Raw genomic sequence first — 13,361 nt, 5'->3', positions numbered from 1 at the left:
TTGGAGCAGGATCAGGCCATTTGAAAGGAGCATACAGCATAGGTATTACTGTATCATTTTAATATGAAAGAATATTGCAATGCATTACACCGCCATCTCATGAGGGTTTGGAACATTCTGCTGTAAGGAATAATAATTGAAGAAATTACACTCTGTCAATATATCTGATAAGGTCAACTTAAAAACAGGGCCAGATGCAGCACTGCAGTAGTGAAGCTTTAAACTGGTGTAATTCAATTAAACATAAAGGAGGTATACTGGCATAAAACTGAAGTGATGTAGTGTGAACGCGATTCTATATTTATATATCACTGGGCAAAATTCAACTCTTCTTACTGATGTGAGTTATCCCTGTGACTTCACTAAAATTACTCAAGTGAGTAAAGTGAGCAGGATTTGGTCATTTATTTAATAATACCATAATGTGGGTATCAAATATAGAAACAGTATGAAACACAATCTATTAATCAAAGCAGGAATTCCAAATAGGATAGATTGGGAGGGCTTACATTGAATCAGATTTCAGCAAAATGATTTCCTGATTGACAGCAGATCTCATGAAAAGCTGGCAAAGTTGAATACAGGCTGTTCTGATAAACTCCCTCGAAACTACTGTCATTTGTTGGAATTTGTAAACTGGTAGTTTTGGACAATGTTGTCTGGCATCAAGAGATATTCATAGAGAGAACTTTTTGCCCAAGTACTTAATATCTACAATTCAAATTGAACAGTTCTTATCTGGAGAAACAGGAATCAGAATCAAATCTGGACTTTGACTTGCTTCTCTCTACATAACAGATTAAACCAGAAAAGTATATCCAAACTTCTCTTAAACTTTGCAAAATCTCAAATTTGGATCTATATCCAAATCTTAACGGTCTCAAGTCCATCTCTAGTTTTAGCAAAATGAAACAACACTAAGGTTTAAAACAAAAAAGCCCTGCTCAGGCTATAACAAAGGCTCAAAGGCTTCTGTTCACTTCAAACCCCTGCTCACTTCAGTTCTATCTCCTTCTACCTACCAGAAAGCCTTTCCTAAAGGGTGTGGTTTAAGGGAGGCCAACACTATCAAACTTGAGAGCCTAAAGACAACTAAACCAGTACTCTAATATTCAGTAATGCTAAGCTGAACCTATGAAAATCAGACCACTTGTTTAGGCACTTATCTTTAGGCATCCAAATTCAAGAACAATGGCTTTATTTCCCATGTGCTCATGATCTATAGCCCCGCCCCTTTATCCATACACTTTTTATATGTGCAGTAGACTTGAGCAGAACGTTAGTTTGCTGTAAGAAAGATCTACAGTAGTGCCTTTGCAGCCTGTCACAGGAAACCTTTCACAATCCATAGACAGACATCTCACCATACAATTTTTTAATTTTTTTTTTAATTGGCCAGTGTGCTCTTCTTTTTGAAAAGATTTGGAAAATCTTGCCACTTTGACAATGCGCCCACCTAACTGTACTACAAGCAAGAGCAGCCCGGTGTGATGTAACATTCATAATCACTTTAATGTCTTATCACACATGTGGTCCAATAAAGTATCCTGTACTTCAGAACCATCCATAGTTTAAAAAATAAATAAAAAGGGGAATGCTTCTAAAAGAAGCTGCACTAGTTATTCATGGCACATATATCATACTCACAACTCTGTGTATCTTTATCATTACAGTTTGGAAGTGCATTGCAGTAGGTTACATATAGTACAGATATTAGTATAAATTATCACCAATGTTCCTAATTCAAATACAAACACATATTTGCTTAAGTATGTGCTTTTCATGTCTATTCATTTCAGCAAGTACAACAATAATAATTCAATTAAGGCCAGATAATTCAATTAGAGTACACATTGATAAAAGTACATTTTCAAACTGAACTATTATTTAGGAAAGTTGGTCTCGATTTTTCTGCCCCATTTGCAATACTGACCACATCACACCTTAAGCAGGAGGGAGGAGGGGAGTTGTCTGGCTTGCAGGGGGAAGGGATATACCTCTTTAAGGGCAGAGGCACGGACATTGCTGCAGACACAGAGCAGGTCAGTGTGAGGATGCCGACTCACCCCCCACCCCCAGATGACCAGAAGAGGGGGTGTTGGTGCAAGCTGGGTGGGGAAAGCTGGGCAGGGGATGCTCTCTTTCACCCAGACCAAGCAAAGCAGCACCCAAGCTGCCATTATTGAAATTGGCAAACCACCAGATGTGGTCAGGATCCACTGGATCCGCTGCGCGCACTGCAGTAGCCACTCCTTTCTCGGAGGGCTAGGAAGGGATTTTTCCCTCACTTCCAGATTGTCCAAGGAAGACTGAGAGTTTTTTTTCCTTCTCCAGAGAGGTTTTGGGGGGGGTAGGACTTAGTTGGGGCAAGCATGGAAGAGACATGGAAGGCTGTGATATCGCAACTCATTCTGTAAGCATGGGACGGATGTCCAGTGCAAGGACTCTGTAGGGAAGGGATAGAGTTATCAGATAAATGGTTTGGTAAAGGATTTAAAGGAGGTGTTTGTTAAGGGAATGGAAACGGGACTGTTTGGGGCTCCTATGACCAGGTCATCAGGGAGCTAATCCCCCACCCATTATAGCCCACCTTAACCCTCATTCGAGGGGTCAGGGGGATGCTAAGGTCCCAGCAGCAGGTTGGCTGGTGGACGAGGATGGAAAGGGGGGGGAGGTTTGGAGCTGATGGAAGACTCCCCTGGGTAGATCTTGAAATGATCATGAAGTTACCTGCACTGTACACTTATCTGCCGAGTACTCCCAGACAGTTAACAATAAAGTTGTGGCCTAATTAAACCATATTCAGTGTCTCCTGTCCTTCTTCCAGTATAGCAAGACAACAGACACTAGTGAAGCATACTACCAAGTCTTTAACTAGAGGATACTTTCACTAAATCTATCTGCCTTCCTTCTTAACTAGAATATTTGCTTTAACTTCAAGCCAATCCCCAGTGAACTTCCAAGCAAATCAAGATGATCTGATGCAAAATATAACAGCATGCATACCACCATCATCTGTTAAAGAGATGTTGGTGGCTTTTGAGAGGATAAGCAAATTATTTGCATTTTAAGTATCTTAGACCGTAAGAATAGAGATTACATTCTAGATGATAGATCTGCAAATCTAAAAGGATGATATATAATTGATCAAAAATCAGAAACATATATAATACACACACATTATCTTACTCCACCTAACTCTCTAGCATTGCCATATTAATTTATTTAAAATGTATTCTCAGCATGTTGTATATTTTAACTCATTTTCTTTATTAAAGCAAACACTCGCATGGGTCCTAACTGCAAAATTTGGATATAGAAGTTCAAGAACATTTAGATCTAGAATCATTGTCTTTCTAACACAAATAAATCTTAAACCTAAAGTAGCTGAACCAAACATTTTTTTGTTTGGATACATCTGTAGATATGACGTGTGTAATTAATTGTTCAGTCAAAAATGCAATTCCATGGTGCATTTCATAATTTAGATACACAACAGCATTAGTTCTCTGAGCCGACTAAAAATAGTGATTTTACTTTATTCCTGCTGCCTACAATTACTCACAACCATGTATTTTTAAATATTTCCAGTCTACAAAAATTACTAATTTTTGCCACTTCTGTTTATCTGCATTTAGACTTTGATTTGGATAAATTAAGCTCTCAAGTGTTCCTTGCTTTATGAAACTCTGCATGTTGTACACTTCAACACAAATAAATGACTTCTACCATTAGAGGTTTAAATAATGTAATGTATTTCATGCTCAGCCTGAAGCTGGATTCCAATGAAGTTGCTAATGCACGTAATGATTAAGTGTAACTCAAATACTAACTGTGTTGTTGAAAACATGACAGGCAATAATTTGGTCTATTATATTCTGCCATTTAATTGCCTAGTACAGACATTCTCTGACACGTTATGAAGCAATGATTTACAATTATTCAAGCTGCAAAGGTCAGAAAGTGACATTATAATCATCTACACAGAGATCCCTTCTAATGCACAAAAACTAGGTAATACCACACAAAAATAGTTTTACTGGAGTTGCAACTTTCTATTTAGGGTTTCTTAAAGCACACAAGAATAAACAGTTAATTTATAGTAGATTACAGCACCCCCGAAAACCCAGCGTACATTTTCTCTGTTCCTATGGATAAGTTTAGAAACGAGCATGTTCTTCGCAAGGCTAAATGCAAGCAAGTACAGTAAATAAGTATCCTGATGTTAAAACTACTCACTCAAAAATCTGGAGTTAATGGAGAAAAAAAGTCTAACCAACCATTTATTTGCATTATGTCTGGTATCTTTTGACAGGTGAAAGTAGATCCCCATTAAGGCTACAGATAAATTAAACATACCTGCTTTAGCTGCAAATATTTTTCTCAGATGATCAACCAATGTCATGAAAAAACTGGACTTTATACAGATTCTAAGACCACCAGACTATCTATAGCACCAATTATAGTGTCAAGATATAAACTGAAGTCATTTGCATCTTTAGGGCTTTTAAAAAACTCTTCTCAAAGTTGACTAATATTAGTATTTGAAAAGATAACTGAACTTAGTAAATGGTTTATTCAACAACACATCTAACAATTTCTCCAAAGTTAAGTGAGAAAAGGAGCTTCAAAACATTTCTTGGAGGTGAGGAGTGGGAAGGAAATCAGAACCACAAGAAGGGGAAATCTGAGCAAAAAGTAAAAAAAAAAATCAAGGAGAAGGTTATCTATGCCAAAATACACTGTCACTTCTTAACACAGTGGACTATTATATCGGGAATCAGTAGAATGACAATATGAAGATAATAATACAGAAGTCTTTTTAACCGTGTGTGTGCATGCACTCACACATAGCTATGTGCATGTTTTAAATGTTAAAAATATCCCCAAAAACACAAACCTACCTGACACCAATTTTCTTCAGCAGATCCTTATTAAAAAGCCATATTGAAAGACAGAAAGACAGAGACAAAGAAGAAGCACTCTTAGTTTAAACATATTACTATACGCCCCCCCCCAAAAAATAAAATCTGTTTCTGAAAGCAAAGGCAAGAGAAAAGTAGATGTATACGTTGCCTATAAATTCTGTTCAAAATCTGAAGTACAAGAACAATGTATTTTTCATTTTCTACCTGAGGCATAAAATTTGAAAAGCACATGATAAACATAAGCACGCCACTGGGCAAATGAAACAAAAATTCTAAATGCTGGGCAACCACTAAAATTTGTTAATCTAACTCAAGTGTCTCAGGCAAATTAATAGCCAGATTTTTTAAATTAACTGAGTAGCAGTTGACTAATCAGAAAATAGATACTACCCTCTCAAATAATGGATATATTTTCCAGTCGTGGATATGGGCAGAGGAAAACAATCACCACACATCTGCCGACAAGGAAATGAGGAGCAGTTGGTTTATTTCAACTGTTAAAAGATTAGTGTTGTCCAATTTCTTTGTCAAGGAGTTTCTGCTGTGCAGCTGAAAAAAAAACTGTATTTAAATTAAAAAAGAAAACAGAAAACTGTTCTAGTTTTTCAATAGGTAGGTAAATTACCTTTATGTGACATACAGTACATATAATATATTCTGAACAATTGAAATGTTTAGACAAGACTAAAAGAATCAACGCTGGTTTGGCATATTTATTTTTACAAATATTTTAGTTTCCGATCCAAAAGGAAATTGTACTTCTTCAAAATAATCAAATGATATCCTGAGACTACAATAAACCACAACCTAGCACTGACATTTCACCTTCAAAAGGCTCCTGAACAGGTTCAACAGCATTTGAAAAACAATTTATCCTCACAGCTAGCAGAGGGCTTATTCCTATGAATCCAAAAGTCAGAGGATAGAATATTAACCACTGCAGAAAAGAAAACATAGTGCAGGACCTTCTGTTTGTGACAAAATTACAGAATTAATGTTCCTGAAAGATCACTTCACCTCTTAAAGCATGATTTTTAAAAAGGTAGAATTTATAGCAATTAAAGCTAATGAAGAAATGCAGCATGAGCTGCTTATGTTCAGGAACTAATAGGTCCACTGAGCATTTCTAAGATTATTTAGCCATCAATGATAATGAATTGACATTGTCAGTGGTGTTAATGTACCAATGCTCTATAGTGCCACTAATACGATAGCCAATCCTAGCAATTTTTTATGTTGCTACTTTATTTTTTAGTCTACATACTCTTCTATCCTTTCAATTAATACAGCAGAAATACAGCACAAGCTATTATACTTTTTTTTCCCCCTTCTTCCACATTAAGGATGGCATATTCATTATTTGGTCTACAGTTCAAACGGCATTGGTCATACCTTATTCTTCTAATCCATTTTAATTCTTTAGGATTGTTAGCTTCAGTGTAAAGATGTCTTTTCCAATTAAACCAATGTTAATATATAACTGTTAAAATACATTTTTGGTGCATATCAAGTGTAATGTGATGATTATTTAAACTGCAAAAGGACTAAACTGCACTATAAACCAGATTTTTGTGCGCAGAGGGTGGTGGTGGTGGTGGAGGATGTCTCTCTAGCTGGTTGTTTTATTATATATCAAATGAACATATCCATGTTGTAAATGAAGATTAGTGGCATAACTCTATACAACAATATAAATATATAGCTATTTGGCTACCAGTATGACATTTCAATAGCATGTAGTAAACAATTAGCATAGCAAAGTGACTAACAGACTTAATTCCATAGCTTAAGTCATACAAATATGTTTTGTTCTTGATAGTTATATGTTTTCTGTTGCAGATTCTAAGACTAGTTAGTACCATACCGATACTAAGTAGGACTGAGCTTTTGATATCAGGAATGTGCCAAATTCTCCTCACAATTAATTTCTTCTCGGTAGGGGATACAAACTTAATGATTTGGTGATTACAAAAGCTATTTCTCTGTTGATATGATAATTAAATAATATGCTAACTTTTCTATGCGAGTCAATGGGATGTTGAATTGTGAAGTAATAGACAAGTTTGTTGACAACTTCAAAGCAAAGTCTAAGCTTTGTTTTCTTTATTTTTTGTGCACCTGTATTTGTTAATTACTTTTCACACGAAAGATACTTAATTTATAGGGTAAAAACTATTAACAGGATTTTTTAAATGCCTAAAAAGACGACTATTAAAATGCTCTGTGTTGCATTTGACTCTTGTAGCTAATATAAGAAGTAACAAAAGTCATCCTACTACTGATCTTCTGTGGATTTACGGACAAACTTCATATAAATTTACTTCACATTTAAATAACTCAACCATCAATTACCCCAACTGAATAAAATCACCCAAAGTATCTAACAACATTCATTGCAAAATTATTTGTAAAATAGATAGATAAATCAGTGAAAATCGCTCAGCTGCATTTTCAGCTGAAGTTTCACTTGTCCTTTGAAATGTGAAACTCACTTTGTCCTGCAATAAATATGTATTGCAAATGTTCACTACAACAAGAACCTCCTGCTGAATAATATCCCTAACAACACACCATACCATTCATGTGTGCAGTGCATTATCTAATTGAACCTGTGCTGTTTTACACATTAGCCATAAGACCTCTACAGCAGGTTACACAGGTTTGCATAAAGTGTTTTTATATGATGCATATATTAGTTAATTCTCTCGCATAAGAACATTAAAATATATTTTTAATCAGAAGTAGGGTATTAAAATACAACTTTGAATGTCCTATGATGTACCATATATGCCATGGCATTTTAAAACCTTTTAAACATTTCTGCTAAATTAATTAGTTTTGCATTAAGGAGTCTCATTGCCTCCTATTAAATGCAACACATTTGAAGGACAATTAAACATTACGAATGATCCTTCTGAAGAAATAACCATTAAGAAAGAAAGAAAGAAAGAAAGAAAGAAAGAAAGAAAGAGACAGGAATTCTTGTAACAAACAAGAACACAAACATCTATTAAATACTTGAATTTTTTAAAAAAAACATATTAGGCATGTAATATTTTATATCTAGTTGTCTGAAAGTCAGTCTTCTGTTTTGTTTTCCTAAGGAATGAAATCCCTAACAGAGCCCACAGATCTGTTAATGGAACTAAAATTATAACAGGACTGGGGAGGGTCACACCACATATACACAGAATAAAGTCTGTATTATATATTTTTTATGTCTTTAAATGAAATTTACAGTTCTCCCTGGCAATGTGAATGAACATCCTATAATTTAGTCAATTTACAGATTACAGGTTCAAATTGACCTTGTAGCCCATAAAATTGCTCATCTTCAGTGCAGGATTAGAAGTGGGAAAAGAATGTCATAACTGTATTTAAGGAATTTACCATAACAATGGAAAGGAGGATATGCATGCATAATTTTAGCCACTCTTGCTCACATCACAGTTTTGAATTCTGAAACAATGCATATCCTGCACTCTTCTCCTGGTTAACCATCGTAGAAACTGTTTCAATTTACTCACCCACAGACATGACACTTGTATTCCCTCATCCCAAGGTGCCTCTTGACATGGTTTCTGGCATCTCCGAGCTGAGCTGTTGCAAAGTGGCATATCTTGCACTTGAATGGCTTTGATCCTAAGTAAAATTTAGCATAAGATACGAGTTCAATTAGAATAATATATTACTCATGGTTAAAGAAATAAAAATTCCTTAGAAAAAAAACCTTTAAAAAATGTATCCCACATTTACCGTTTAAGAATTTTGTCTCACAAAAAGAAGTTATCTATTACATACACTTATTTATCACTCCAGGGATACAGATATATACCACAGATTTCCCATTAAAGACCGTTTCCTTAAGTTCACTGAAATGACATTCCTTAAGCCCACTGAAACTACTTTCAAACTGAACTTTTAATAGCCATTTACTTTTTATAAAGAGTATTAAAACCAGAAGACGATATACTAGGACAATACCATTTAAATGAGGTGATCAAAGTTGTTCTACACCTTTCCCCATTTTCAAAATGGCTAAGTCAATTAATGGCCATAAAAAGTTTGGATGAAAGATGTAGACTTAGAAATATCCTTGTTGTTAAAGTAAATATGTATGAACAGTTCATTTAATTTTATTATATTCCTCTGACTTTGAATAGATTTCACAGTAACACTGGTATTTCAAATTTCTTCTGTCATACATAGAGAATGATTCATCACCTTGCTATTGTAATGACATGCAATGTATGACTATACAGTGGATAAAATATTATGCCTTTATGACTGTTTTATGATCAAGAATTTATGCTTCTTCTGCAAACCAGAAGTATTGACATTTTGCTTATTATTTATTTTAAGAACAAACTTTATTATTAAATGGCCAGTGCAAACCAAGGAATTATAAAATTATTTTTCTAATGAAGTAGGAATGACCTATTCTTTTGAACATATCAGGCCAGGAAAAAGTCTGTACAGAAATAATGTATCTTAATTAACACTGACTCCCCAGTCAAGATGAGAAAGCTGCGGTACTATGGTTAAATATGGCAGATGTCCATTCGTAGGTTACTAAGCAATGACACTTTATTTTAAAGTATGCTGTAACACTTTCCAATTTTCTAACAAGTAAATCCTTAATTCAATAAATCAAAATCACAGAATTGCATTTAAAATTAATTATGTTTAGTATGTTTTTGAAGTATGTCTTCCAATAGAGTTAAGCATAATCTGAAATATGTGATCTTTAATAAATACACATAAAGACTCTGATATGAAAAATGTTATAGTATATCATATTTGATCAATGAACCTTTGTGCTGTGTCCTCAAAAATAGAATATCCTTCAAGAATATTTTGCTAAAATTGAGTATCTTAGTAAAAATTTTAGTCTTAAATTTCAATTCAATTCCCAAAAGCTGACAAAAAATGAAGCATTTAATTTTAATCTTCCAACAGAAATAAAAAAGTCAACAGTACTAAGCACAGGCACACAAGGTTGAATATTTCACAGTTCAGTGACAATGAAGCCAGATCTCTTAATACTTCCATTTCTACTGTTAGAAGTAGATGTAAAAAATATTTAGCACCTGAATGGTTATATCTAGTCAGTTTTATATGTTTAAATGTCAAAAGCAGGTTGAGACTGCAGCTAACAGCAATCACATTCTATCAATCATACTGAAAAACCCAAGTTATTTAAATGATCCTGATAAAACTAAATTAAACATTAATTTGGTGACATTCCAAATCAACACTGTATTTTATAAAGGGACCCAGGCAAATAAAATAAATTTGAATAGTGTCAATATACCTTCGCATTAAATAAAAAATGTTAAAGTTGATGTTCTATCTTATGAGCTTCAAAACTAATTACACAATTAATAATATCAAGGCTATAGCCAGATATGATTTTAAAAAAGAAAAAAAAACCTCTCTACCAGTAGTTATATTGCCATTTTATTTCATCGAATTCAAATATCCTGTGGATTCAACCCTATGTTTTTTTGGTTTCTCTCTCACACAGATTAAATTGTAAATTTGTTCCTCTTTCTGTTATTGCGGGTGTCCCGCAGGGCTCTGAACAAGACCTTTGCTGTTTTCAATTTACATGACGCCTTTGTGAAAAACTATAGTTCAATCCGGTCGTCGTGTTCATTGCTATAGTGTGCTGACAATACATAAATGTATTTTTCTGTTGACTGCTCTCATCCAAAAATCACTGAGGCCTTGACAATTTTTTTCCTCACATACACAGCTGAATGTCTGTTAACATCTCCATTTAAACACCATGAAAATTGAAGTACTGGTAGGCTACAGCCAGTACTTATTGTCTGAAACTAAAACAGTAAAGGTTCTTTTAACTTGGTGGCACCAAATGTGGTCCAAAACCTCTTTGGGTAGAACAAATCTATAATACATATTTCATACCTAACATATAGATTCATAAAGTCAAATCAATGGGGCAAAACTCTGCATTTTCTAAATGAGTACTTAAAATAATATATTTGTCCAACCTAGATTTTTCTTGGCCATATTTTTATTATCTCAGTACTTTCTCTTGTTCTGTGAAATGAGACACATTGTTCATTGGCTTTACACTTAGTTCTTAATTAATTTCAAAACAGTCGTCGTATCTTCATTTACAGCACCTTTCCAACCAAAGAGCTTTCATAACACAGGGATCATATCACCCACGACCTGTGGTATGGAAACATAGCAGCTATCATGTGATAGCAACAGCATTCTTTAAAAGGGAAATGGAAAAAAAAATAGAAGCTACAGAAAATGTAGAAGGCAGAATATAATGATTTGTGGTGCAATCTCACCAGACCACTGGAGTTAATAACCTTAATTCTGGTGAAAGGAATAATAGGTCTCCAGTGACAAGAAATATTCAAAGGCTCAGTTTTAAGCCTCCAAAATGTCATTTTCAGTGCCAAAGTATTCACTAGCACCATGCTGGATCACTGGTTCAGTATTAACATAGAGTGAGGAGCATCACCAGAGTGAGTTATCAAGACCATACTTTCTACAGTACTTAGGCTTTTGTGTGTGTGTGCCCTCCCTTAATTGGCTTGAGAAATCTGATGAAATCCCAAACAAAGATGACAGGGCTGCAGGTGATTTTTACCTCAGAAATTCTGATTGTTAATTAAGATTATAGGACCTCCTTGAATTGTAAGTAAAAAAGTCTTCCACCTTCACTATTCCTTTTGTTTTATTTTACACTTCCTCATTTTCACTTGTCAACATGTGATGGACTTGCTTGTTATCTCCTCTCTGGCATAACATCCCTTCTCATTTGCTATGTGAAAATTTCTTGGAATTAATTTAAGGCATTTTGAAAACGCTCTGTATTCTACTATTTGAAATCATTAGTAATAGTTTTCCACCCTCCAAAAAAATGCTACTAATGATTCCAAATAGTATAAAATAGAGAGTTTTCAATAAGTGGGGGTAGGGGGGGAGGAGAATGTTCCTGAAGTAAGATTTAGCAAGAAGAGGAATAAGAAATCGGAAAACAACCAGTAACTCATCTCGTACGATACATCTGGTGTTACAGTAGTGCAAGGTGAGATAGAGAAACATATTGTACTTGTTTTTCCTGCTAGGTTTAACTGAGACAGAATATACAATATAGTACGGTAGGTTTCTTCCTCCTCCCACCATTCTTGCTTACCAAAAACCATTTATTTCTTATCAATTGCTTTCATTGTGATAAAGATGGGAAGAAGAGGTTATATAAAACATACAGTAAATCAAAAATATGAAAAGAGGGTTTGGAAGGGTAAGTTCTCTTCCAGTTAACTATTAATAAAAGTCCCAGCATTATTATTTCATTTGCATAAGCAAACTATCAGAAAAGCAATTCATTTTAAGATACTGAGAAAAGAGAGCACAGATTAAAACCTGTTCTGTAACTTTCCCCCGAAAATGACTTGCAAAATGAAATGGTAGACTTGTATTCAATTCCCAGAAGTCTGCTGTTTTTTATGTTTAGGGCCAATCTAAAGCACAATAAAAATACACTTGGTGATCAGACCACACAAGATGTTAAAAAGTATGCTAACTTTTACTAAATGTTACAATCAATGATGTAACTTATGTAAGTAGGGTTGCTTTGTCATATATTGATAGTTACCTCACTTTCACATCCACATTAACTTGATTTTAAATGCAATTAATACATATAGTCAAGGAAGACTAATGGACTACATTCTGCACTTAACCTGGTGGACATTTTCAAATGGCACAAGTGACCAGTGCAAACCTATTTTGCATTGTAAACGACTAAATAAATCTTAATGGATTAAGAATGATCAGCTATCAACACACAAGGGAAATTAAGTGCTGAAATGCCTACATTGATTATTTTAAATTATTAGCCTTACTCTGTTCTTGAATTTGTATGCTTTTAGTGAGCTTTAACACATTTACAAGACTTATTGACTATAATTACAAGAGAATTCAAGTAATGGACACATCAATTATAAGCAACATGTCTTGACCAGACAGTTGCATAAAGAATTCTAAAGAGAGCTCCATTAGCATCTTCCCCTTGGTTTTATTCAGTTTTATCTGCCTTAAGAGGGCATATTAAGGGCTCCTACAGCTGTTCTGGCCACGTGAACATGACAGTGTCTCTAAAGACTTAACTTCATATTCAAAAGTTAAATGTTTGCTGAAACATTACACAAATACATTATTGACAGGACAGAAATAATGTTGAAAGTACTAAGCATGTATATGAATAGTCAGTGAAAATGAATACTGTATTTACAGTAATGCATCTGAAGATGTTTGAAATGCAATGTACATTAGATTAATTTTAAATATGTTGTCCAGTCATGGCGTTGCCTTCTTCTATGAAAACTTACAAAACTATTTTACGATTATACCAAGAATCATTATCTTTTATAATGTTTTTTA

At 34.3% G+C, this 13,361-nt stretch overlaps 1 protein-coding gene across 11 annotated transcripts in view; it reads right to left on the bottom strand.

Moving 5' to 3' along the window:
• The window catches only part of ZNF407 (zinc finger protein 407), a 471,531-nt gene that overhangs the window by 418,787 nt on the left and 39,383 nt on the right, over positions 1–13,361 (bottom strand). For all 11 annotated transcript variants that reach the window (XR_006278950.1, XM_038392353.2, XM_043508194.1 and 8 more), the window contains exon 3: positions 8,456–8,570. Coding sequence is in view for 10 of the 11 variants with exons in the window: in XM_038392353.2 (XP_038248281.1) it covers positions 8,456–8,570 (115 nt within the window). In the remaining variant the exon portion in view is untranslated. The remainder of the gene's footprint in view (positions 1–8,455; positions 8,571–13,361) is intronic.

The sequence above is a fragment of the Dermochelys coriacea genome, chromosome 2, assembly GCF_009764565.3.
Source record: "Dermochelys coriacea isolate rDerCor1 chromosome 2, rDerCor1.pri.v4, whole genome shotgun sequence".
NCBI lineage: Eukaryota > Metazoa > Chordata > Testudines > Dermochelyidae > Dermochelys > Dermochelys coriacea.
Note: the sequence above shows the minus strand (reverse complement) of the source record. Positions and strands in the feature narration are given on the sequence as shown.